Source organism: Phalacrocorax aristotelis, chromosome 3, assembly GCF_949628215.1.
Source record: "Phalacrocorax aristotelis chromosome 3, bGulAri2.1, whole genome shotgun sequence".
NCBI classification, from domain to species: domain Eukaryota; kingdom Metazoa; phylum Chordata; class Aves; order Suliformes; family Phalacrocoracidae; genus Phalacrocorax; species Phalacrocorax aristotelis.
In genome coordinates, this window is record NC_134278.1 from 92721699 (window position 1) to 92748705 (window position 27007).

At 40.4% G+C, this 27007-nt stretch overlaps 1 protein-coding gene across 1 annotated transcript in view; it reads right to left on the reverse strand.

Annotated features, from left to right (window-relative positions):
- The window catches only part of LOC142055068 (small ribosomal subunit protein uS5m-like), a 43414-nt gene extending 26328 nt beyond the window's left edge, over positions 1-17086 (reverse strand). The window contains exon 1 of the mRNA XM_075088508.1: positions 16873-17086. Within this exon, the coding sequence (XP_074944609.1) occupies positions 16873-17086 (214 nt within the window). The remainder of the gene's footprint in view (positions 1-16872) is intronic.
- Between the last annotated feature and the right edge of the window lie 9921 nt (positions 17087-27007).

A 27007-nucleotide genomic window follows, 5' to 3' on the forward strand; every position in this document is an offset into this window, starting at 1 on the left:
TAACCAGGGAAATTAAAATAACTATGCTCAAATGGCTACAGCTTCCGAACAGCAATTCATCCTTGTTAAGATTAATGCATGGAACTACTATGTTGACAACACAGCGAGGGACAGGCACTATCCAGGATTTCAAGAGGTACCACTAAGTGCCCAGGTTCATTTTTGTATTGAGTATGTTTGTATACACCGTCAAGGTGGCTCTTCCAAAGGTACGACGCCCACCTTTTCTGTCAAAAATCCTTTTCAAAGTGGGGTGCATACCTGTGATTCTTTTTTGAGAAGTATAATCCTAAATCAAGTGATCAAAGCTCAGTACATCAGAAAGCAAACATACAAGGAAGGACACACAACACAACATGTCCAGGAAGCTACAAAATAGTATTCCCTCAAGATTGACAAGAGTAGAATGGCCTAGAAAGTCACTACATACCCACATAATATATTGTGGAAATAGTACAATAAGCCGAAGTATGTAATGCAGATTTCGCCTGTATTACAGACAAGTGGAAATTGTGTATTACAGACAAACAGAAATCCCCATGGATTGCACATAACAGCAACATTTATCACACTTCTTATATGCTGTGAGGTAAGAATTGTATTGGCTCCTGGGTAGGCTTTAGTATTTGTAAAAAAGAAACTTCTATCTGAAATTACACTCCCTTTTCTAGACATTCAAGTAAATCCCAATGTCCAGAGGTTTATGGTTAAAAAAAAAAAATCCCACAACAGTAACTGTATCAAATAGCTCAAAACCAGTGCCTGAACTGTCAGCCACTAAAAAAAATTCCAGCTGATTACAACAAACTGATGCATGTATGTGTGCTAAATGCAAAAAATAAAATCATAAAAACCAACCGTAAGCTGCACAGAACTCAACAAATAGAAAAATTTCACTGCTGACTCAGCATGTTACTTTCAATAAAACCAAACTGTGACAGGTACTAGACTGTCTACAGTAGTGAATATTACCCTAAGGTAACACTGCATTAAGGTTCAATGTAGAAAAAGACTGGTGGTAAGCAGGTAATGCATGATGCAGCTTTTCACATTCTAAAGTGGACTATAAGACTGCTGCATGAGTTGGAAGGCTGATGATCAATCATGTTAAGCTTCTTAGCTTATTCAGAAAACACTGTGTAACCAGCAATCTCTTTTTTTAAAAATGATATTCCTGCTAGCCTGGAAACATCGAATTACAATAAAGGTATTTACATTTTTCTTTTTGTGGCCTACTGAATTTTGCTGAAAGCATGCTTTATGAAAGCTGATTGCTAACAACCACTAATAGTAAGTTTGTATGACACTACTCTGTGTTGCTTCATCTACATAAAAGTTGTTTGTACTGTTCTGCAAAGGATTTGATTTTGTGTCTTTTTATACAATCCTTGAATTTCAGGAACCCTAGTGCTTACTTCAGAGGAAGATGCATATTAGGCCACATCTCCGTAACTCACAAGTATTACCAGACTGGCTGTAATCCATATCAGAAAGCAGTATCCTAGATCCTGATAAACTGAGATTAAAAGATTTCTTTGCTTCCTTAAAATGAGTTCCCAGCTTGCTTAGAATATAAACTACAAAGAAAGACAAATATCAGTAAGTTGGAAAACCGAAGGGAGTAAAACAGTTGAGCAGGCTCACTTCTTTCACTTACAAGCAACTCTTCCTTAAGTTTCCTGATGACAAATAGCCTTGTGGCAGCACAGCAGCAGACATCCAAAGACATTAATATTAATGATGTAATAAAAATACTAATGAACATGTTATAATAAATACGCTTCTTTCAATGTACTGTTGCCCACTAATGCCATTACATCTATGCATCTGTATTATATTAAAGAACTTATTAAGGTCTTTTCAAACACTAACATTCTCTTCCAGGTTTTAGCTTAGAACACATACTGTCATTTGAGTTCTCAATTCTTGGAGAAGTAAGGAAGAGGGTCAGCAAGACCGCTACCCTGAACTTCAGAAGGGCAGACTTTAGATTGTTAAGGCATCTGGTTAACAGAGTCCCTTGGGAGGCAGACCCACAGGGCAAAGGAGTCCAGGAAGGCTGGATGTTATTAAAGAAGGCAGTCTCAAAGGCGCAGGAGCAGGCCGATCCCATGTGCCGTAAGTCGAGCAGGCGGGGGAGAAGACCGCCTTGGCTGAAGAGTGAGCTTTGGCTGGAACTCAAGAGAAAAAGGAGAGCTTACCGCCTTTGGAAGAAGGGGCCGGGTGACTCAGGAGGACTACAAGGATGTTGTGAGGTTATGCAGGGAAAAGATTAGGAAGGCAAAGGCCCAGCTGGAACTTAAACTGGCCGCCACCGTTAAAGATAACAAAAAATGTTTTTATAAATACATAAGTGACAAAAGGAGGGCCAGGGAGAATCTCCCTCCTTTGTTGGATGCGGAAGGTAACCTTGCCACGAAAGATGAGGAGAAGGCTGAGGTACTTAATGCTTTCTTTGCCTCAGCCTTTAATAGTCAGACTGGTCATCCTTGGGCTTGTCGGGCCCCTGTGCTGGGAAATGGAGCTAGTATGCAGAATGAAGTCCCAGCTGTTGAAGAGGTGGCAGTCACCGACCTGCTCCTTCACCTCGATGTTCACAAGTCCATGGGGCCGGATGGGATCCACCCGAGTATACTGAGGGAGCTGGCAGAGGAGCTCGCCAAGCCACTCTCCATCATTTATCAGCAGTCCTGGTCAACCAGGGAGGTCCTAGGTGACTAGAAACTAGCAAATGTGACACCCCTCTACAAGAAGGGTCGGAAGGAGGATCTGGCCTCGGTGCTGGAAAGGGTCATGGAGCAGATCATCTTGAATGCCATTACGCAGCACATGCGGGACACCCAGGGGATCGGGCTCAGACAGCGTGGGTTTATGAAAGGGAGGTCATGCCTCACTAACCTGGTCTCCTTCTGTGATAAGGTGACCCACTTAGTGGATAAGGGGAAGGCTGTGGACGTTGTCTGCTTGGACTTTAGTAAGGCCTTTGACACTGTCTCCCACAGCATTCTCCTGGAGAAGCTGGCTGCTCACGGCTTGGACAAGTGCACTCTGCGCTGTGTTAAAAACTGGCTGGATGGCCGAGCCCAGAGAGTGGTGGTGAATGGAGTCAAATCCAGTTGGCGGCTGGTCATGAGTGGTGTTCCCCAGGGCTCAGTGTTGGAGCCGCTCCTGTTCAATATCTTCCTTGATGATCTGGATGAGGGGATTGAGTGCACCCTCAGTAAGTTTGCAGATGACACCAAGCTGGGTGGAAGTGTCAATCTGCTGGAGGGTAGGCAGGCCCTACAGAGGGACCTGGACAGGCTGGATCGTTGGGCCAGAGCCAACGGTATGAGATTCAACAAGGCTACGTGCCAGGTCCTGCACTTGGGTCACAACAACCCCATGCAACGCTACAGGCTTGGGGAGGAGTGGCTGGAGAGCTGCCTGGAGGAAAAGGACCTGGGGGTATTGGTTGACAGATGGTTGAACATGAGCCAGCAGTGTGCTCAAGTGCCCAAGAAGGCCAATGGCATCCTGGCTTGTATCAGGAATAGTGTGGCCAACAGGAGCAGGGAGGTGATTGTGCCCCTGTACTCGGCACTGGTGAGGCCGCACCTTGAATACTGTGTTCAGTTTTGGGCCCCTCAGTACAAGAAGGACATTGAGGTGCTGGAGCATGTCCAAAGAAGGGCAACAAAGTTGGTGAAGGGTCTAGAGAACAAGTCTTATGAGGAGCAGCTGAGGGAGATAGGGTTGTTTAGTCTGGAGAAGAGCAGGCTGAGGGGAGACCTTATTGCTCTCTACAACTACCTGAAAGGAGGTTGTAGCAAAGTGGGGGTCGGTCTCTTCTCCCTAGTAACAAGCGATAGGATGAGAGGAAATGGCCTGAAGCTGTGCCAGGGGAAGTTTAGGTTGGATATTAGGAAAAACTTCTTCACCGAAAGGGTTGTCAAACATTGGAACAGGCTGCCCAGGGAGGTGGTTGGGTCTCCATCCCTGGAGGTATTTAAAAGAAGGGCAGACGTGGTTCTTGAGGATAGGTTAGCAGTTCGACTTGATGATCTTAAGGGTCTTTTCCTACTTTAACGAATCTATGATTCTATGATTAGCAGGTGAATTCTATAAAAGGTATGATATTTCAACGTCTTTCCTTCTCCAGACACCAACAGTTTTGCCACCATCTCCAAAAAAACCCATGAAACGTGAAAGAGCATCTGCAAAGGGAATGTGCTGCTTACGTATTCTATTAGAAATTGCTTGATAAATTACACAGTCTAAACTCAACTGCTTAATAACCACAAGGAGACATTTTTTCCTGGAGGCAGGTCAAAGGCTTAAAAATCAACTCCTCTAGGAACCAAGCCTCACAAACCTCACTATGCTTAAGTGCAGAGGGCATTTCCTTGACCTTATCTTACCTTCTCTGAGGAACACATGCTTACCCATCTACAGAAAAGAGAACACACTCTTGTCAGATCATTTACATGGGGCCTCAATAGTAGCCAAACAAATTCATAGAAGAAAAAGCCACCTAGAGCTATACGTTCAAAAAATTCCACGTCACAAATCACTGAAGGTTGTGAGGTTTTTCTAAGGAAGCATCCCTACATGCTCATCCAATTCTTACTTTCTTCCCATAGCATCAGCTGGTGTTGGAGACAGGATGCTCAGTTAGGTGGACATTTGGTCTGATCATGCAAGGTTTTTCTCATGTTCTACAATTTTAAAATTACGCCTCTAAGACACTACTGTAACGTACAGTTTTCCTATTCAGTATCTGCTGGTTTTGAAAGACACTTCTGAAAAAACAGTATAGGCTCCATAAGTTCTTAGAAAAAACACATATTTCTACCACCTCACCAGAACTGGAAGCACTAAGGACTGATAAAGAATAGGCCAAGCATTAAAAAGGTACGAAAACCAAATGATGGGCCTGTCCTCAGAGCTGGTCTCTAGGTATAGCCAAAATAGGATGAGAGTAGGGAAAACAATATGGCACTTATTTGTACAATTTCGCCTTGTAGGAGTTCCAGTTGTAGAACAAGACATGATTGACATCAAGATTTTAACATCATAGAAGATGTTAAAAACAAATCCATACTCACTCTTCTCTGACATAGTTGTACTTTCAAAAGTCTACTGTTATGGCTAACATTTTAAGGACACGCATCTCCGATAAGAACTATGCAACCTTGTATTAGACAGTGAAAAGTCTGTTCATGTCCTAGATAGCTTATAAACAAATTCTTCACTACTGACAGTTGCATTTCAGTGTTTGTTCTGAACAGGCAAAGCTGAGAGAGAGAGGTCATTCTGTCAGTGTTCATGAACAATTAGTATTAAGTCATCCTTCTAAAGCAGGATATGCTGAGAGTCCAGAAAGATAATGAAGTTAATCTTTATAACACTTCATAGAATCATAGGATTATTAAGGTTGGAAAAGACCTCTAGGATCATAAAGTCCAACCATCAACCCAACACCCCCAGGCCGCCTAAACCATGCCCTGAAGTGCCACATCTACACATTTTTTTGAACACCTCCAGGGATGGCAACTCCACTACCTCTCTGGGCAGCCTGTTCCAATGTCTAACCACTCTTCCAGTAAATATATTTTTCCTAATATCCAATCTAAACCTCCCTTGATGCAACTTAAAGCCATTTCCTCTTGTTCTATCACTAGTAACTTGGGAGAAGAGACCAACACCCACCTCGCTACAACCTCCTTTCAGGTAGTTGTAGAGAACGACAAGGCCTCCTCTTCTCCAGACTGAACAACCCCAGCTCCTCATAAGACCTGCTCTCCAGACCCTTCACCAACTTTGTTGCCCTTCTTTGGACAGGCTCCAGCACCTCAATGTCCTTCTTGTACTGAGGGGCCCAAAACTGAACACAGTATTCAAGGTGTGGCCTCACCAGTGCCGAGTACAGGGGCACAATCACCTCCCTGCTCCTGCTGGCCACACTATTCCTGATACAAGCCAGGATGCCATTGGCCTTCTTGGGCACTTGAGCACACTGCTGGCTCATGTTCAGCCATCTGTCAATCAGCACCCCCAGGGCCTTCTCCACTTCTGACTATATAGCCAGTATCTAATACTGGTATTAAGATAAACACAGTAATCCACTCACTTTTAAATTACACAAGTTCTCAGTGACAACTCCACTGCCAATAAATCAATACCCCATCAAATAAGACTTTTTAACATGGCACTGAACTGACATGATGAAATTAAATTATTAAGTGTTGAGACTGCTGAGGTACAAGCAGAGCTGGATTATTCCAGTTAAACTGGGTTTTATGATCTCTCCAAAAAGACAACTGCAACCCTCTCTGTCAGACCTAACTACAGGAGTACTAAACATTAGGCTTTCCTTGTAAAACGACAGCTTTCTTCAGAAGCCTGAAAGGCCCATGAGTAGTTAATTTTTTAAAAAACCTTGGGTTTTAAAAAGCATTGGCTTTTAACCTATACTTTGTTATTTTTGATAACGGATCACAACAAATTTTGTCATTATTCTACCAATTTAACCAAAACAAGGCTCCAAAGCCAAAGAGAACTATGGTCAGATACTTCCTCCATTTGTGAAATGGAAGACCGCAATAACTAAAATGCTGTTCAGAAATCTTATCAAAACTCTCAAACTTCTGGTAAAGCTACATATCTAGTAACAGCTACCTTCTGGTAGAACTGATTGATGCATAAACCTGCTAGTTATGGTGAATTACACCATTAAATGAAGCCTCAGCCACATGCCAGGGTGCTGAATCATTGTAAAATTGAAAGTCCTGTACTTTGTTTAACCTGCATGTTGCTGATGATCTCAGAAAATTAATCACTCTAACACTGTCCTTGTAAGTTACGTGCCTTTCCGTTATGGGAAAAAATTAAAATTTACAACTAAGAATTTTTTAGGAACCAGTGTTCAAATTACATCAATCTACAAAATGTCCCAATAAGATGCCTCTATGTATTGATTGTTTGGTACTTTGGGTTCCATTCACAATTTCCATGCTAAACGAGGGGGGTTTTTTATAATTTCATGGCTACTACACAATCACCAGATGCCCAGAATCAATTACCGAAGAGCAAGACAAACATGCCAATTCAGGAAAAAAGTTATTTAGAGAAATTAGAGAACACAAACACTCTGCACACTCTTGTTTCCAGGTGGCCATCAGAACTCCTCACCCTAAAAGCAATGCTTTTCTTCTGACAGGTTGTGTGCAGCGTTTCAACTGTGCATCTCTTATAAAAATTCTGCAACTGTACATTCAACATGCAGTTGTTCACAGTATTTGAACAGTTAAAGCAGCACTGGACATTCAGTACATCTTCACTATGGTGAGTGATCCTTAAATATCTTGAACGGTGAATTTGTTGAATCAACTTAAGGAACAGCATAGGCCCCAGTGCTGCAGCACGTAAATAACAACAATTTCTCTAGCTGTGCACAGTGCACCGTCATGGTGGGAAGTTCTCCATCTGGACTTCTGAAGCCCTTTTTCTCCTGCTAGGTACAGTAATCTTGAGAATAGTGGCATCTCTCATTAATTTCTGAGACTCTGATCTTAAGCTTTAACTAGTTACAAAAACAGCCTGAAAAATTCACAATAATTTGTAGTCTTAAGCATGTGTATGGTTTATTTCCATTAGTTTTAAAGAACAAGGGATTCATGCTTTATTTTTTTTTCCTAACACACACAATCCACCCTCCCCACTGGATCTAAGTTACTAAGTCACTAAATTTGAAGTTATGAAAACATATTGTTGCTTCTACTTGTGTCACCTTGTACATTTTAGTGAAATTCAACTCCCCATCTTCAACACTGTACAAAGAGTAAAATACACTGCAATCACAGATTCACAGAAAAATTTACATTACAATGGACTTTAAGAGGCCCTTGATCTAATCCCACACTCAAAGCAGAGACAACCTCAAAGCTAAATTCAATTTCAAGATTATGTGAAGATGGCCAGAGAGTTGCTCAGTCATATTTTTAATATCTCTAGTAAAAGAATTTCTACAACCTATTTGGAGCCCCCACCTTGATCCAGTGTTAAAGCACCCTCACGATAAAAAACTTTTTCCTACTGCATAACCAGAATTTTCCTTGACCAAACTTGTGTTCACTGCCCTTTGCTGCTTGCCTGTACACCTCAGAGAAGTGTGTCTCGGTCTTCTTTAGAAACACAAAATTGTTTAGGTTTGAAGGCAGCACAGGATTTCACCAACTCCAACCTCTAGCTCAAGCATGGCTACCTCAAGCTGGCTCAGTTCTTCTATCATGAAGTGCTCCTAAAATATCAATTAGCTAAATAAATCTCATTTATGCACCTGAAGAAGCAAACTGATTTACAATTATAATCAGGTTGCCAAGAGACCACCTGCACAAAAAACCTAGCCTAGAATTCCTGTAACAGAACTGGGAGGAGAACAAGATTTTTCTGAGCCAACTCATGTAAGCAGAAAAAATTCCTTACGTTCCATGTTAGGGAAGCAAAGAATAAAAAACAGTGCCTTCACTCTCAAAACTTCAGAGCCAAGGTGAGAACAGTAACCTAATCCTGTGTCTATAATAAAAACTTCAATACTCAGGCAACCACTGGTATGACTGCCACAGCAAAACTTCCAGTGGCAACATATGCTAGAAGAGCTTTTCAACATCAAATTCTAGGTTCCCTATTAAGGCATCTATTCCCTAATAAGGCATATAAGATGCATATACAGGTTGCAGCTTACAGAACACAACTACAGTACAGAAATCACCTAAGCTGAAAACTAATAGTAATATGTAAAGAGCCTATTTTCCACATAAACTAGGCCTACAAAGACAAAAATCACAATGAAGTAGAAACAAAAAAACCAAGAACCAGTGTAAGTTAAAGAGACTCCAGGTTTTTAATGAACTCATAGCCATCAATAAGACTGGAAGAACAATAGAAGCAGCTTCTTTTTTTGCTCCTTTGCAAGCACATTCTGAAATAGTATCTATTAAAGAACTGAGCTTAAAGCTTTTTTCTCTATCAGTCAACAACAAACAATCAGGTCATTAAGTTACCCAAAGTTAAAAACAGATGAGAAGATTTTTGTATTTTATACAACTAACACTTAGAATTCTTAATTCAAATTAATGCTAAATCTATTTTGGTTTAAAGGAAACTTCCTTGAAGGACTCGAGGTATTCCACTAATATGAATTTCCAGCTGTTTTAAAAATACACAAAAAATAATGACTGTAGAATGGCTTAAAAATAGTGTTTGTATTTAGCTATCCACAGCCAGCACAGCCGGATAAATGTAATATCTCACATACACTATCTGATGAAATAATTTTCACGTTTAAAAGTTTGTATAAGAGAAATCTGAACTTCAGGTCAATTATAGCCTACCTCATGTGGCTGCTCAAGGACAACACGGCAAGAAAAACTGATAGTAGTGATAGTTGCCAGCGTAATGGGTGCTTGATCCAGCAGCTCCCTGAAGAAAGCCCAGGAAGAGTTTGCAAGGGGAGTGAGGTAGATGTAGCTGGCTCAGGACAGGAGAGAGAAGGCAAAGGAAGTGATGGTGATCCTTTCATCCAAAGGAAAGGGTCCTTTAACTTAATTCAATAGTCAAGACACCCATCTGGAATCTGCAGACCCAAAAGCTACTTGATTTGCAGGACTTAAGTGCAAGGTCCTGCACCTGGGTCAGGGCAATCCCCAGTACCAATACAGGCTGGGGCATGAAGGGATTTAGAGCAGCCCTGCGGAGAAGGACTTGGGGGTACTGGTGGATGAAAAGCTAGACATGAGCTAGCAATGTGTGCTCACAGCCTAGACAGCCAACCATAACCTGGGCTGCATCAAAAGAAGCGTGGCAGCAGACAAAGGTGTTGCCCCAAAAACTTGGCTCTGTTACCTGGTGTGCATTGCCCAACTTACACATGGAGCCAAGGTATTTTCCTTTATTATGTAAATGCACAGATATGGGTGCAAGGTACAAACCAGCACACCACTGGCAGAAACTAACAGTTATTTATACACAAGATATTAATAATCCAATACATATTCATTATTATTCTGTTAAATGACTCGTTAAAATTCTTCACCTACCATGTAAATGACTATGCATGCCCACTATGATTTTGAGACTTTTACTTCCTTAACCTTTTGGGTTGGCAGGTTTCCTGAGTGGGTGGTCTTTAAGTTGGTGGTTGTGATCTCCCTCTGCCAGAATTACCTTTCCCCTAGTTTCACTTAAATTTGGCAACACTACATAGTCCTTCACAGCCATTAACAAAGCAGACTTTCATTCACTTTGGGGCTTTTGTTCTACGACAGAGGTATATGCCACAGTATTGTTAGGGTAAAGTGAGATAAGTGAATCTTTATCAATATCAAAAGGAAGTGATTCTGCCCCTCTGCTTTGCGAGACCCTACCTGGAGTGCTTTGTCCAGCTCTGGAACCCTCAGCACAGGAAAGACATGGACCTGTTGGAGCTGGTCCAGAGGAGGGCCATGAAAACGGCCAGAGGGGTGGAACACCCCTCCTATGAAGAAAGGCTGAGAGACTTGGGGTGGTTTAGCTTGGAGAAGAAAAGGCTCCTGGGAGACCTTACAGCAACCTTTCAATACTTACAGGGGGCTTATAAGAAAGATGTAGACAAACTTTTCAGCAGGGCCTGTAGCAGAAAGACAAGAGGCAATGGTTTTAAACTAATGGAGGGTAGATATAAGGAAATTTTTTTTTACTATGAGGGTAGTGAAACACTGGAAGAGGTTGCCCAGAGAGGTGGTAGATGCCCCATCCCTGGAAACATTCATGGTCAGGCTGGGCTGGGCTCTGAGCAAACTGATCTAGTTGAAGATGTCCCTGCTCCCTGCAGGGGGGTTGGACTAGATGACCTTTAAAGGTCCCTTCCAACCCAACCCAACTTCTGCAAGAATATATGTCTGTCTGTTTTTTCACTAATTCCATTCCAAAAAAACACTCCCAAGAAAGAGCTTTCTGTTTCCAGCCCCCTCCTCACTAGTATTTAAAAGATTCCTAGGACAGAGGCTGGCACAGAGCAGCCTACATGAACTATGCTAACCCTCGAGGATTTGACAACGAACTGCAATTTAAATTGCTTAGGTCAGGAAAAGGAGTGCTCAACTGTATTTTTAAATCTGGGCCTTACCATGTCTTACTTTCCCTCTCAACAGTCTTATAAAAAGTGTCTAATAACAATAACCTTAACTACACAGCATTTAAGATAAAGGTGCTAGGCAAAAATGTACACAGAGCAGTGTCTTAAGAGTAAAACCTACAACTCACTGCAGTGGCTGAACATGAATCAAACATGAAGCAAATTATTTAGATGTCACTTTCAATTGCACATGTGAACATTTAATTTCAAGTGCGATACTTACTAGTGGCTGGAGGCAATCTCACAATTACATTAAATACTTAATTCCAAAATGGAAATGAACCATCCAAAACAAAGATGGAGTCTGATTTTATATCCCTTCATAAACTTTAACTGAACTCATATACTGTTCAGAGACTGTCAACTCAGTCCATATCACCAGTTATTCCCGACAAGTTATGCTTCTGATAGAGCATTTTCTGTTAGTTTTACAAATGGAATCTTGAATTCAAGACTCACTCAGCCTGGTTAAAGATACTTACGGAAACTATTTAATTATTTTAATAGGTTGAATCCTCTCCTCCACAATTCAAAAGGGAATACTGTGCAGATGATAATACAAATAGATTTTTTTTTATGAGAGAAAAGTGGAACAATGGCATACTAATATTGGATGGATTACTTATAATAGGCAAGATTCTGAAGCAGTTTCGTCAAAATCAGTGCATTCATCCCAAATTAGAACTGCCCTTGCTACTTCCTTTATATCCAAACTGCGACTGTCTGCCATTATGTGACATAACCATTTCTTGACTCCCTGTCTAATCCCAGTCTGCAAGCAGAAAAGCATGGACCCATAAGAAATGAGATATAGTGCTGGATTACTCTCAAGTTTCCTAAATGACCACACTCAAAATAGCTTCTTCAACTGCAAAAGAGACCCCTTACATTCTAAATGGAAGTGTATAATGCATATCTGGTATTGAGTTCTGCTGAAAGAGAATGAGAAGATTAAAAACTCCCCTTCTCCCCCGAAGTGACAACTTAAAAAAGGGGCTGCTTTACTAAAATATGTGTTCCTTTTCACAACTCTGCCTCAACCCTCTTAAGATATCTTCTGAGGATATGTTAGCTCTACAGCGCCTTTATTCAAACCTAGGAAGTAGTAAAGAATATAAAGCATTCAGTCTAGACAGCGCATTAATGAGTCAATTAATTTGGATGCAGGATGTATCTAACTGTGGAACTGCAAGAATCTGGACACTGAAAATGTCTGAGAAAGACAAGGTCTATTGCAAGGCCATAAAGAGGAACCTGAGGCCATGTAAGAGAAGTACCATGGGACAGATACAAGATAGTTTTAGATGAACTTCACTAACTAAAAATTAGAACTGCCCATACATGAAATGTTTCCACTGAAAATTTAAGCTCATTTCTACTTCTCACTGCTAGCTGGATTTTCAGAATACTGAAACCAGAAAAAAACCCTCATCTACTACCAAACCTTCTGGCTTCTGTTTGGTTTTGCTAATACAAGGCTGAAGCTTTAGGCGCTACCTGCTTATTCATAGAAGTTTAATAATATCATAAAAAAATGCAAAAGTTCTTGTTATGTGGATTGCTGAACAGAATTAGTTTAGGCATGTCTGAAAACTTTTTGGCAGCAAAAAGATGTCTCTATAATATATTACTGCCATAGGATAGCATGCAAAAGTTTTGGGCAGCTTCCCCAAAACCAGAAACAGATCTATTGCATTATGATAGTACAACAAAACTTCTGGAGCTGGAATATATTATCCTGAAAGATGCATTCATACTGCTACACAGACACAGTGAAGAACTCAAACTAACGGCAAACCTTGAGCATGCTTTCGAAGTACACTTGGCATTAGGATTTCACATTTTTTAAAACTGGCAATTTAGCACAATGCCAGCAGGAAATTGCAGACATAGGATTTTCAGGTTAATCACAATTCAAATCCTGAATAAATCCAGCTACAAACCCCGTCATTAACAGACTAAAAATTTGTTAGTTTAAACAAAGAACCAAAACTGCTGTAAATTATCCTGACAAACATCTGAGAAATTTTATTTTTTCTTCATAACCTCTTATTAAAAACCCAGGACCTTAAGTTAGATGATAATGCTGTTGTAAATGCTACTATCTTTTGAAGGTTGCTTTGACTATTAAAGCTTTAATTCACAGCTTTTTTTTAATAAACAATAATTATTACAAAGCTGGCCTCAGCGTCACCAGATGGATATGGAAAACAGAGATTTCAGTGAGGTTTGAAAGCTAAACACCATTGTCCTGGTTCATTTCCTCAAAACAAAATAAAAACCAGAGGCCAAGTGCCTTCACAAAAGTTACACTGAACAGTAACAAATTAAAACCCAATAAAATAGCCCCCCCTCCCATTAAGTACAATTAAGGCATTTAGTACAATTAACTACAAGTAAGGCATTTAATATTCACTCCCCTTTTTCTGACTAAAGCCAATTAGCCAACTATTCTTCAATGCCTTTGTAAAAGGAAAAAAAGAAAAAAAAGCAAGCTGTTGTATATTTGGAGGTCTTTACATCCTTAATACTGAAACATCAAAACTCTTCATATGTTACTACTGACAATGAAAAGTGGTAGCTCAGTAATTATTTACCTGGAGTGCTCAATTCTTTAAAAATGAAAAAAAAAAAAAATCATATTTTCACTCTGACTCTTAAATTAGGAATGGCAGAAGAATTGAATAATTTAATCCAAAGAAAACTCACATAGGACTAAAAAAATTTAATATAAGATATAATTAAGGAGCAGGCTTTCAGGAACCGCTGTTTCCAACACAGAACACAAACACAGATTTATACTGAGTACAATTGCTTCCATAAGCAAATCAAAGCCTCTACAGACAAAACGTATTACTCTGAGTATGATTTTTATATTGTCGGTCTAAATGATTCTCCCTTGATTGTAACATTCTAGTTCTATAACCTCTGAAAAACCATCATATTCCTTATTCTGTATTCTAACCTAAGAAGAAACATCACCTAGCAACACAGAAATTAGGTTCTCTTCATTTCTTCCCAAGGACTACTAATGGATTTTCAATACTGTGAGTAGGAAAGCTTAATTTTTATATAGTCTCAGTGTCAAATAAAAGTTCTTTATTCTCACATACACTTGGATACACAACGAATGTTGAGAAAATTGTGCTTGCTGGTTTGGACAATTGGGGTCAAAGATAACTCCTATGGCTGGGAGACAGCCAAATCATTTCAGTATTCATGGCACATCTGTGTGCCTCTTGTTGCCTTCAGGAATGACAGCCCATATACTTCAACCCAATTCTGTGGCTATCAAATTTAGATGGTCTATATCCCACATTTTCCTCACCTACAGGCCAGATAGATACATACTTGTTCCATTAAACATACAGCACTTCCTATCAGTGTTTCTGAACAACTGAAGCTCAAGCATCTGTTCAGAAAGTCTGGACTGGTGGCGTTTCCCCAGTGTGTGTGCCTGCACGTAAGAGCACATAAATGTACTGAGAAGTACGGGAAACAGACCTGCCCTATTGTCTCAGATAAAAGTTGGACTGAAACAGGCACAAGCCACACATTATCTGCAAGTACCAGGTCTACTGAGACGCACTGAAAAAGGAGGTAAGACTTTGCAGAGGAAATTATTTATTTTTTAAACATGATCTGAAAAACCTCAGGCCTTTCCACACATCTAAATAAGCATGTGAAATTGTTAAGTAAATGGAAACTGAACTGCTTTCCATAGTGAGGAGGGTGGAAAGGGGAAAGGAGGGAGGAAGGAACAGAAGCTAAGCCTGGAATAACAAGATCATTTTATATTACTTCATGACAAACTCACTGAAACATGTCATTGGACAAGAATAAAACCCTGTGTTTGTTTCTCTTAGAGTTGCAGGAGACAGCTATCTGGGTAAGGATCACAGACTGCCTAGGATAACTGCAGTTCCTTCTATTTAAATGAGTTAAACTTGTTTAATAGTTAAGTTGAAGGTACAGATGACCCTACTACCAAGAGCATGTTAATATGTTTGTTTAAAAGTATGATGGAAGAGAAGTAAACCTTCACTAAAGAGATAGAAAAGTATAGTCACCTTTCTCAGTCACAAAGGACTGTCATTTGGCTGACATTTTACCTGATAATTGTTTCACATAAAATGGTCATATCTGCATTTTTAATGTTACCACTTCTGAAGCAACTGCACTGCTAGAGGATATGAGTGATTTATACTGTTAGTATCTACTTCATTTGAATTTTAAAGATTTTGGGTTTGACTTCTGTAAAAGAAACTCTTCTTAGAATAACTGTACTTTGAAATATGAAACCTTCAGTCTTCCAAATCTGATGACTACTGTCTCTGCTGAATACATAAAGGAGGTATACTTAAATACTTCCAAGCTGTTACATCTTATTAATTAAGCCAGTAGTTTTAGGTAGTTTGCCTAAATACAACCTGTTTAAAATTTTATTAAGTCAAACAATGATGCGATCACAACAAACATTTTTAATTCACTCATCTTACAAACATCTTTAATTAAGTCATTTAACAAGACAGCTGGCAAAATTCCTGGTAAAACAGACCTCATCTAGACTTTATGAATATGAATGTAAACATAATTAAGGAAACGTCTAACCTACAAAATTTAATCACATTGCAATCACTTGCAGCACTATATTTTAAATTTAAGATAAACAAAATAACAACAGTGATTAGCTCCTTACACATTCTTACCTTGTGACTGCTTGGGTGCCTAAGAAAAAGTTGTGAATGAATTTTTCCTGCAGCTGGCATCCTTAGAAAACCTTTACCAGGCAGAGCCTCTTGTTCACACTGCAACCTTCTGCAGGTCTTCTGAGACCTCTCTACCCTCAGTTGTTTGAAATCAGTCAATGGTCAAAGTTAACTGGGTAAGACAAACTGACAGCCAGCATGACTGCTTAAACCCCACTTCTTCAGCAAATGTAAAGAAAGCAAATACAGTATTCTGCCTCTCCACTGTTGAGAAAAATAGGATGGCACCACCATTTCTGAAAGCCTAATTTTGCAGAGCTCTTATAAACAGTCAAAAACTGTGACTCTCAAACTGCTGCCATTACGTCCTCCCTAGACTATGTTCTTACTATTCCTTCTCTTCCACTATGGGATAGGATAAGGAACTGCAAAACAAGTGGAATGGCTCCTCAGCCACCTCAGCTCACAGTCCCAAGAGTGAATTTAAACAGCCATCATTTCCCAATTATGTTAAGCATGTGTGTAATTCCTTTCAGGACTGGAGGAAAATACTGCAGCTGGCCAGACAATTAGCAGGACATTATCGACAGCCTTTGTTTAACACAGTATTGCATTTTAGTTATTTCATTTTGAGACAGCACACCTTGAACAGGTGAGCCTGTGGCTCAAAAATTATTTTGAACATAAACACACAATTTATGCTTTCAATAAAGGACTAGGAAACAGAGGGGAAGGTGTTTCCTCCTTCCATCCAATGAAATATATTAGATGGATTCACTGTAACATAAATGAAGCCCTTGCTTGCTATTAAAAGATGATAAACTGACATTGTTCATGCACTTCCGTCAATTGCTGTAGTTGCAACTATAATTTCAGGAGATATGTAACTCGCATAGATACAAACGGTTATAACACATAGATTTTCATGACTGTATCTCTCCAGAGCAAAATTTTCTTTCCTACTTCTGTTCACTACAGATAATAATTTTAATCCAACTCGAGACTTACACGTATTGAAGAAACTGCTTTGTCTCCGTTGCTCAACTGTCACATTCCAGGGGGCAGAGATGGAACACCGTGTCTGGAAAGCCCATGCCAGGCTAGAATACGAACAGCAACTCCCTTTCACTGGCACAGAAGAAAACCCTGAGAATGAAGACAGACAGGTGTTTATATACAGCACATTTTCTTCTTTAAAACAGCATTTCCTGAAAACATACATACCAGAAGAAAAAACTGTACTATTTACTCATACAGCTTACTTTCCAAAGCGAATCAGACTTGAACCTTCTGTCTTGAAGCATAAAGCAAGTTGCAGAAGGGGAAGAAATATTGCAATAGAAAGCGTCACAAGGAAAAGAAGGGTAGAAGGCTTCTAATATTGCTGATGCAGTGAGAATGCACCCTCCAAAAGTAGAAATATTGTTCTAGCAGAAAAACATGCAATAATTTTCCTGGACACAATCAAAAGTGATAAATATATACATCATTAAATACTACATGCTATGAAAACCAAATCTGAAATCAGCCCAATGATCCTGTTCAATATCTTGCTTAATGATCTGGAACGTGGGGCAGAGTGTACCCTCAGCAACTTTGCGGACAATACAAAACAGGGAGGACTGGCTGATACGCCAGAGGGTCGTGCTGCCATCCAGAGGGACCTTGACAGGCTGGAGAAATGGGCTGACAGGAACATTATGAAGTTCAACAAAGTCAAGTGCAAAGTCGTGCACCCAGGGAGGAGCCACATACACCAATACATCCTGGGGGCTGAACGGCTGGATAGCAGCTTGGCAGAAAAGGACCTGGGGGATCCTGGCGGCCACCAAGATGACCATGAGCCAGAAATGTGCCCTTGCAGCAAAAAAGGCCAACAGCATCCTGGGCTGCGTTAGGTGGACTGTTGCCCTCTGTACTGAGCACTGGTGAGACACACCTGGAGCACCGTGTCCAGTTCTGGGCTCCCCAGTACAAGAGGCGTGGACATACTGTAGAATTGGACATTAGGAAAAGGTTCTTCACTCAGAGGGTGGTTGGTCACTTGAACAGGCTCCCCACAGAAATGGTCAGGGCATCAAGCTTGTCAGTGTTCAAGGAGTGTCTGGATGATGCTTTTAGTCATGTGGTTTAGTTTTAGGTAGTCCTGCAAAGAGCAGGGAATTGGACTTGATGATCCTTATGAGTCCCTTCCAACTTCAGATATTGTATGTTTCTATGAGAAAGTCCAGTGAAGGGTTACAAAGATGATTGAGGGATTGGAGCATTTCTCATAAAAGGAGCGTCTGAGAGAGCTGGGACCATTTAGCGTGGAGAAAAGCATGCTCAGGAGGGATCTTACCTATGTATATAAATATCTGAAGGGAGGGTATAAAGAAGACTGAGCCAGGCTCCTCTCATTGGTGCCCAGTGAGAGGACAAGAGGCAATAGGCGTAAATTTAAAAACAAAAAATCCCATCTGAATATAAGAAAACTTTTTTTTTTTTCCTCTCCGCTGAACATGGTCCTGGGTAATCTATTCTAGTTGACCCTGCTTTGAGCAGGGAAGGTGAACTAGATGATCTCCAGAGGCTTCCAACCTCAACTATTCTGTGATTCTGCAAAGTCGTGAACCTGACTTACTCTGGCACCTTGAAAGGAGAATGTACCTCCAGAAGTACCTTCCTCATGGCCCTCTGGATTTGATATTACAAGCTAGCCAGTTACACATGCTCTTATCTCCAGAACAGATTACTTCAATATAGCAGACATGGTGGTGCATTTCTGCCAGGTAGCTCAGCTAACGTAGACATGTTGCTATTCTATTAGCCAAAGGGAGCATGTTATAACTGCTAAGGCTCAGGTGCTTACCTACAACAATGAAAGCAAGATATACTTTCTTTTATTGACCAGCAGAGGGGTGGTTCTGAAGAATCCAAGTAAGGAATCCATATTTTTCCTACTTACATAATCAATCAATCCAAACAGTGTGCATATTCAACCAACTAAAAAGGGCTATACTGTCCTGAAATCAATTATTCAACATGTTATTTGGAAAATTGTAATAGAATTTTAAAAAATTTAAATTCTACCTCTTCCTAAACTACATCTAAATTCAATCTTTCCAGCTAGATTTTAAAAGCAGAACATAAGCATGATTTTTGTCATGTTCTATTACCATCCAGTATCAACAAAAGAACAATACATCATAGGAGTAACTGAAACATGGTGGGACTCCTCAAACGACTGGGGGATCGCAATGGACAGTTACAAGCTCTTTCATAAGGACAGGCAAGGTAGAAGAGGTGGAGGAGTCGCACTCTACATCAAGGAACACCTTGAATGTATTGAAGTCAACTATGGTGATTGCAACTGCTCTATCGAATGCCACTGGGTTAAAGTCAAAGGGGTCATCTCCAAGCAGGACCTCACAGAGGGCATCTGCTATCGACCTCCTAACCATGTTGATGAAGCCGACGAAGCGATATTTGGGGCACTAAAGCAAGCTTCTGGCCAACAGAACCTGGTCCTGATGGGTGACTTCAACTACCCAGACATCGCTGGAAGAACAATAGGGCAGCTTGCATGTCATCCACCAAGTTCCTGGAATGTATAGAGGACTGTTTCCTGATACAAATGTCAGATGTGCCAGCCAGGAAGGAGGCACTGCTGGACTTGCTATTCACAAACCAAGAAAGCCTGCTCTGTAATATCTTGGTTAGTGATAGCCTTGGCTGCAGTGACCACAATATTGTGGAGTTTGGGATCCTGCTGAGTGTGCTGAAGGTCAGCTCTAAGACAAGGATTCTTGATTTTAGAAGAGCAAACTTCAGCGCACTCAGGGCTCACTTGGGAGGGATTCGATAGGAGGCTTCCATGGAATACAAAGGAGCTAGTGAGAGCTGGGAATTCTTCAAGAACTCTCTATTGGAAGCACAAAGCCAATTTATCCCCTACAAAGGAAAAGGAAGTAAGCGGAGCAAGAGGCCCCCATGGCTCAACCATGACTTCCTGGGTCTACTCAAATCCAAAAGGGAAGCACACCAGAAATGGAGAAGTGGAGGATTATCCGCTGAGAACTACAAGGGCATAGCCAGAGAGTGCAGAAATGCAGTCAGAAAAGCAAAAGCCCAAATTGAATTGAAACTGGCTGTAGACATAAAAAATAACAAGAAAGGGTTCTTCAGACATGTCAACCACAAGCAGAAAAAGAAGGAAAACGTAGGCCCACTGTTAAACAGAAAAGGACAATCAATCACCAATGATGCAGAAAAGGCAGAGGTCCTCAACACCTTCTTCACCTCAGTCTTTACCAGCACTGTAGGGTCCCAGGCTTTGGGAACAAAATTGCCGATTGACCCAAACACCAACCCGCTATCAGTGAAGGAAGAGTTAGTATATGAATTACTACACGAGCTTGACCCCCACATGGGCCCTGATGACATTCACCTGAGGGTGTTGAGAGCGCTTGCTGACATCATCGCAAGGCCGCTCTCCATAATCTTTGAGAAGTCACGGAGAACGGGGGATGTCCCGGAGGACTGGAGGAAGGCAAATGTTACCCCTACCTGCAAGAAGGGCTCGAGGGAGGATCCAGGTAACTATAGGCTCATTAGCCTTACTTCAAACCCTGGGAAAGTTACTGAACGAATCCTCCTCAGGGCCATCACAAGTCAATTGAAGCACGTGATTGGGAAAAGCCAGTCTGGCTCCACTAAAGGCAGATCATGCTTGACAAACCTGGTGGCCTTCTACGACAAAGTGACTTGCCTGGTTGACATGGGGCAGGTGGTGGACATTGTTTACCTGGACTTCTCCAAAGCCTTTGATACGGTCCCCCACAGTCTCCTCCTGGAGAAATTGATGTGTTACGGTCTAGACAAGTGGTCTGTGCAGTGGGTGGGGAACTGGCTGATGGGCCGCACCCAAAGGGTGGTGGTAAATAGCTCTTTCCCAAACTGGCAACCTGTCACTAGTGGGGTCCCCCAGGGATCGATACTGGGCCCAATCTTATTCAATATCTTCATAAGTGATCTGGATAACGGCATCAAGTGTAGCCTGATGAAGTTTGCAGATGACACCAAGTTGAGTGGGGAAGTAGACACTCCAGAAGGGAGAGCTGCTCTGCAGGGAGATCTGGATAGGCTGGAAGAGTGGGCCAGCAAGAACCTTATGAAGTTCAACAAGGAAAAGTATAGGATCATGCACCTGGGAAAACATAATCTGGGAACGCAGCACAGACTGGGATCCACCTGGCTGGAGAGCAGCTCTCTGGAAAGGGACCTGGGGGTCCTGGTGGAGAGGAAGCTCAACATGAGCAAACAGTGTGCTGCTGCGGCCCAGAAGGCCAACATGATGCTGGGTTGCATCAAAAAGGGCATTGCCAGCAGAGATAAAGAAGTCATTATCCCACTCTACCCAGCGCTTGTCAGGCCACACCTGGAGCACTGTGTACAGTTCTGGTCCCCTCTATACAAAAAGGATGTGGACAGGCTGGAAGGGGTCCAGAGAAAGGCCACCAAGATGATCAGAGGACTGGGGAGTCTGCCATACGAGGATAGGCTGGGAGAACTGGGTTTGTTCAGCCTTGAGAAAAGGAGGCTTAGAGGGAATCTCATCACCATGTACCAGTACTTAAGGGGTAGTTACAAAGAAGATGGAGACTCCCTTTTTACACAGAGTCACATGGAGAGGACAAGGGGGAATGGACACAAGCTGCTCTTGGGGAGATTCTGACTGGACACGAGAGGGAAATTTTTCACACTGAGGACAGTCAACCATTGGAATAATCTCCCCAGGGAAGTGGCTGACTCAACCACGTTGGATACTTTCAAGAGTCGTCTGGACAGAGTGCTGGGCCATCTTGTCTAGACTGTCCTCTTGCTAGGAAGGTTGGACTAGATGATCTCTGAGGTCCCTTCCAACCTGTGATTCTGTGAATACATTTTTTGAAGTCAGCTCTTTCTAGGCAAATAACAATCAGTTCAGTTAACTGGGGTAACATAGCAGGAAGTTCTAAAAAGTTCCTTCGAAAGTAGCCTTAAAAGGTGAATTTATTGTCATTTACTTCTACGAAAAGTTAAAGTTGACAATAAAACTCCATTATGAAAATTTTGTGAAAAACTATTAATTTTCACAAAATAAAAAGCAGCCTAGAGAAAAAAAAAAAGGCAGCAAAAAATAGGAATAGAAGATTCTTAACTCTCTAGTTAAATTCACAGAGAATGCAGAACATATCAGTTAGTCATAGTATGAGACACATAGAATATGCTAGTCACTACCCAAACACTTCCTTTTACTTCAAACTGCTACTGAACTAGCAGCCTCTCCTAATACGAACTACATAGTGTTAATAACTCTATAAACACTCAAGTTTTGAGTTGTTTTGTTTTTAATATGCATTTAATGACAAACTGTTAATCTAAAAGATTAAATTAACAGCTCATCTGAGAATAATTGTCACTAAAATTATGTGAGGTATTTATCTTTTGGAATGGCATGCAATTAAAGAATTTATTTTTTTTAAAAATAACATCGTGTATCTACAACTAATTTAAAATTGCACTGTGTGGCAGTATTTATAATTTCCCTTGTTGCACCCTTTAATTGCCTACAGCTGGAAACTGCCTCAAAATAACTTGCAAAATCTAATTCCATCTTCTTCATGCACTTACGTATTTTTTCATACCTCAAACATGACTTGAAGTGGCACACTTCACATACTTCCTGTTGCCCTATAAATGATCTTTTCACATACATAAGCCCATCTACTGATAATTTCCTTGAATAAGCTTCTTTTAATACAAAGACATAACAACTCCTAGGTCTTAATACTTTTTTGAGAAAAATGAGAAAAAAAATATCTGGACATTTATGTACAGATGCACTGGTTCAGGCTAGTGCCCTAAGCAGCTCAGTATTCTGTCTCCACCAAGCACTACAAACAGCTGCCTGCAGAAGAGTAAAAAGTGAGCAAATATGTACAATACTGTCCTCTGCAGTTTCTCAGTCTCTGACTATTTTCAGTAGAGGTGATATCCTCAGAACCATGTAAACATCTTGCATCCACAACATTCCTTGGTAAGGAGTTCCACACACCTACTACTGACCACATAATGAACGAGGTGCTTTTTATTATTCTTATTTTCAGCCTGCCTTTTATTAGCTCCATGGCATAGTTATCAGGTCAGAAGAGAAAGTCAATTCCTATCCACTCCACATGCGATCTAGCAGACTTCTCATACTTCTCCAGGAAGCCTTTTCAAGACTGAGGAGTTCCAGCCTACTCAGCTATCGCTATAGTAATCATGGTGACCCTCCTCCCCTTTGAACCAGTCTTCTCCAGTTGTGATTTAGTCTTTTGGATATGAAGGGATTTAGAACTTCATCACCTTATATTTATCTACATTGCAATTAATTCACCATTTTATTGCCCATTCACTCATGTCCAGTCAGCATTTCTTTTCTACTTTAAATAACTTGATACCATCACCAAAATTAACTACCTTGCTGCTGAACCCCTTTTCCAGTGAGCTTATGAACATGCAAACTAGTACAGCTGTTTATGGAATTCCACTGGTGATCTCCATCTGACAAAAGAGCTCCAACACTCATCCCTACCTTTCAGTGAATTATTTAAACATACCACGACCTCCTCTCATATGCTGCATCTGCTGAACTTCTTAAAAGTCTGTGGTGAGGAACTCTGCTAAAAGCTATTTGGAAACCATGCATGTAGTGCATTAACTGGATCACCGTTATCCTACTGACTCTCTCAGACAAACCAGCAAACACACCCAAGCTCCAACAGATTTGTAAGGTTGAGTTTTCCATTACTAAAGGCATGCATAATATTTTTATCAAGCTTTTTTTAAAAGATTGGTGCCATTTTTACCACCTTCCACCCTTCAGGTACCAAATCAATTTCAAAGGGGAGGTTACACACTCTTATTAGTAATTCATCTTTTTCATCCTGGAGTTCTCTTAGAATTCTTTTGTGAATAGTTTCTGATTCTGCTAACGATCATCCTGCAGATTTGTCCCATAACCTCTTTCACAGTTATTTTAATTTCAGAAATATCCGCTAACTCTTACCACCATCACCACCAAGGGGTACCATACGGAAATCTCTTGTTTCTTTTTCCAGTGAATAATGATGCAAAGAATCAATTTAGCTTTTCTGCCTTGCCATCGCTGAGCACCCCTCTTATATCCTGTTTGTTAAACTGGCTCTACAGACATTCACTTTGAGTTATCTACTGAAGCAACATTTTATTAGCTAAAATGAGATAAATAACTGGTCAAGATTCAGAACATCAGGAACACCACTAACTGTCTGGGCCAGGCTCAAACGTACATCAAAACATTACAGTGAGAAAGTCATTGCTTTGTTTGAATTGGTCCTCTGGACTTCTAGCATGGGAGGTGATGGTTTCTTTCCCAGTTCTGTAATACAAAAGCATATTCTAAATTCTCTTCCTATGAAACAATACATTCATTTGGAAAACAAAACATAAGAGAGTATTAGACAGTTTACTTCACTAACAAAAATATTTGCAATGCAATTTTGTTTTGGTTGTTAGTTTCAGAAGATGGTAACCTTTTTTTTTTTTGCTAATGAAAGTAGGAGTAAAACAATGATGGAAATCTGAAAAAAGTCTATAAAGAGGCAATAAAACCAGGACAAAATGACAAGAGTAAGAAGAATCAAGAGGCAGTGGAATCAGATTAATAACTGCTGCAGAAATAAAATTCTGACAGAAGGGCTGGGGCACAGAAGAGGAAAAAAGTCAAATGTAAGACAAAGAAGCAGCCAAATAAACACTGGTGTGATAGAAAAAGGTCAGATGATCTTCAACTGATCTCAAGATGTCTGGCAATCCAACATTATTTTAAAAAGGTACTATAATGAATTGTAATAGTCAGATATTGTAAAAGTTGTTAAAGCCCAGGGTGAGACTTCACTGAAACCAGTGACAAATCTCCTATTTTCTTTAAGGATTCAATCTCTTTGAAAGTGAGAGCAATTTATACTTTTAATACTGGCAGTGAGAGAATACCAGTTCTGAGCTGGCAATCAAAATTATATCTCTAGGAAAGCCTAGGGCTGTGTTGACCATATTCTGGACACTGGGAGATGAGACTGTTTTGGTCTCTGTATTGCAGCAGGGCAAAAGAGGGAGGAGGAAGACACAGCAAAAAAAACCTCCCAAACCCACATGATTCCTGAAGTCTGAAACACCAAGTGCTGGTATTTAATAAAGTATACCCACACACTCCTCTACACATACTGCTACCAAGGGAACAGACACTTTGAAAGGAGAGCAAAGAATAAAATATTTATAGAATATAAACAGTTCTGAAATGTCACATCTCAGTAAAACAGCATTTTGACATGTAAGTACTGTACAGTTAATGCATCACATCCTCCATTCCCTACGCATGCTCCAAACATCCCTGATGGGACTTTTATTTAAAATTTAAAATGTCTCTTACAATAAGCTATTCAAAACTGAAAAGTTTGTAAAAGCAAGGCAGGTCATGAATGCTGGACTGATGTCTTGCCACCAGCAAAAGACATGTCAACAAAGCAGAAAAAAAAACCCATGCTTACTATATTTAAGTCATGCTCTGCACTAACATTAACTCCCCAGTGATACTTACTTCCCTGCTACAAATGTTACAATTAAAACCCTGCACTGACTATTAAGTGTTGCCCTTTGCTAGCTAAATACAAAATTATATAGAAGTATAAATATAGATATATCCATAAAACCATTTCATTCTTCTCACAAGCTGCAACAGAAGAGTGAATCTCAAGACAGGTGGAAAAGTAAACCTAATGGGTTAACAGTCTAATTTCTGCAAACTTTAAATTCCTAATAGATTTCTTTCTAACACTCACCCTCGTTCATATACAAGTCTACTACTTTAATATACCTGTTTCATTATAACTTTCCTAACCTTTATTTCAGCTACATACAGGTTTAACATGCCACTTTTAGGAGATTTATGCACAGGGTGCAGCATCTGTCACCACCTACAATGCCCAAAATTGACATGCATTGCCATTTGTTTGCTATATCACCTAACATTCTGAAAGATAGTAAGCATCCGGGACATCCACATATTTACCTTACTAGCGAATGCAGTGTTCAGCAAGCCTGAGTGCTAATTTTTTTTTTAAACAATTGGCAACAATGTAATAATCCCCTCTACTCCTATAATTATTTTCCACAGGAATTAAATACTGAAAACTGTTCTTACTCAAGTTCCATAGCTGAGAGAAAGAAACACTGCATGAAGTTGGTTTCACCAGTAAGAACTGCACTGCAAAAAAAAACCTTTTAAAAAGAGCCATCAAGATGCTTATTGTGTGGTTATAATTAGACCTTTGGAAAAATTGCTCAAGTATAGTTCCAGATATACCTATGGGAGGCTCTAAGCTGAAATAATCACAGCATTCTCAAAAGGCTTATGTACAAGGAAACAGAGATGTTCTGATTAAATTCCAGATTGCAGTTCTGCAGATATCAAGCACTATTAACTTAGCCTCTAATGGGCCGTGAAGGGGTTTTTTTTTGCCTGGTTTCTCTGTTTGACATTTTGCTTGCTGCTTTTTATTCAAATGAAACTGTTATGCACAGAAATAACGCACTCTATACAAACAATCACAACAGAGACAACACTTCAAAATCATTACTATTTTTGTCACATCATCTCATAAGTGGTCAAGAAAGGCCCACGTAGTAATTAAATCTTTGCGCTGATACAAACTGCTTTTACAAAAAATCCTCCAGCTACCCTGGAAAATTTAAGATGCAAAGAACTTAATTTCTCAAGCTAAAACCATGCATTTAAAAATCACTGCACATGGAAAGGTTCACTATCTTCCTGGGCTAAACACAGAACACAAAGGTAAGCAAATAGAAGGAGCTAGAGGGTCACACCTGAAAAGGCACACATTATTTTAATAAATTATTTAGGAGCAGTTGCAGCCTTTTACTTTTCCTGGCCTAACTGCACAAAATTTTTTTCTTTAGGATATACTCTGTGACTAGACAGTAAAAATGTTTCCCTCCTCCAAGGGAACACCACCGGCCTGCTTTCAAACCTTCCCAAATGCTCAGTTTGGCTACAGAACTTCATTATAGACTGCCCTGA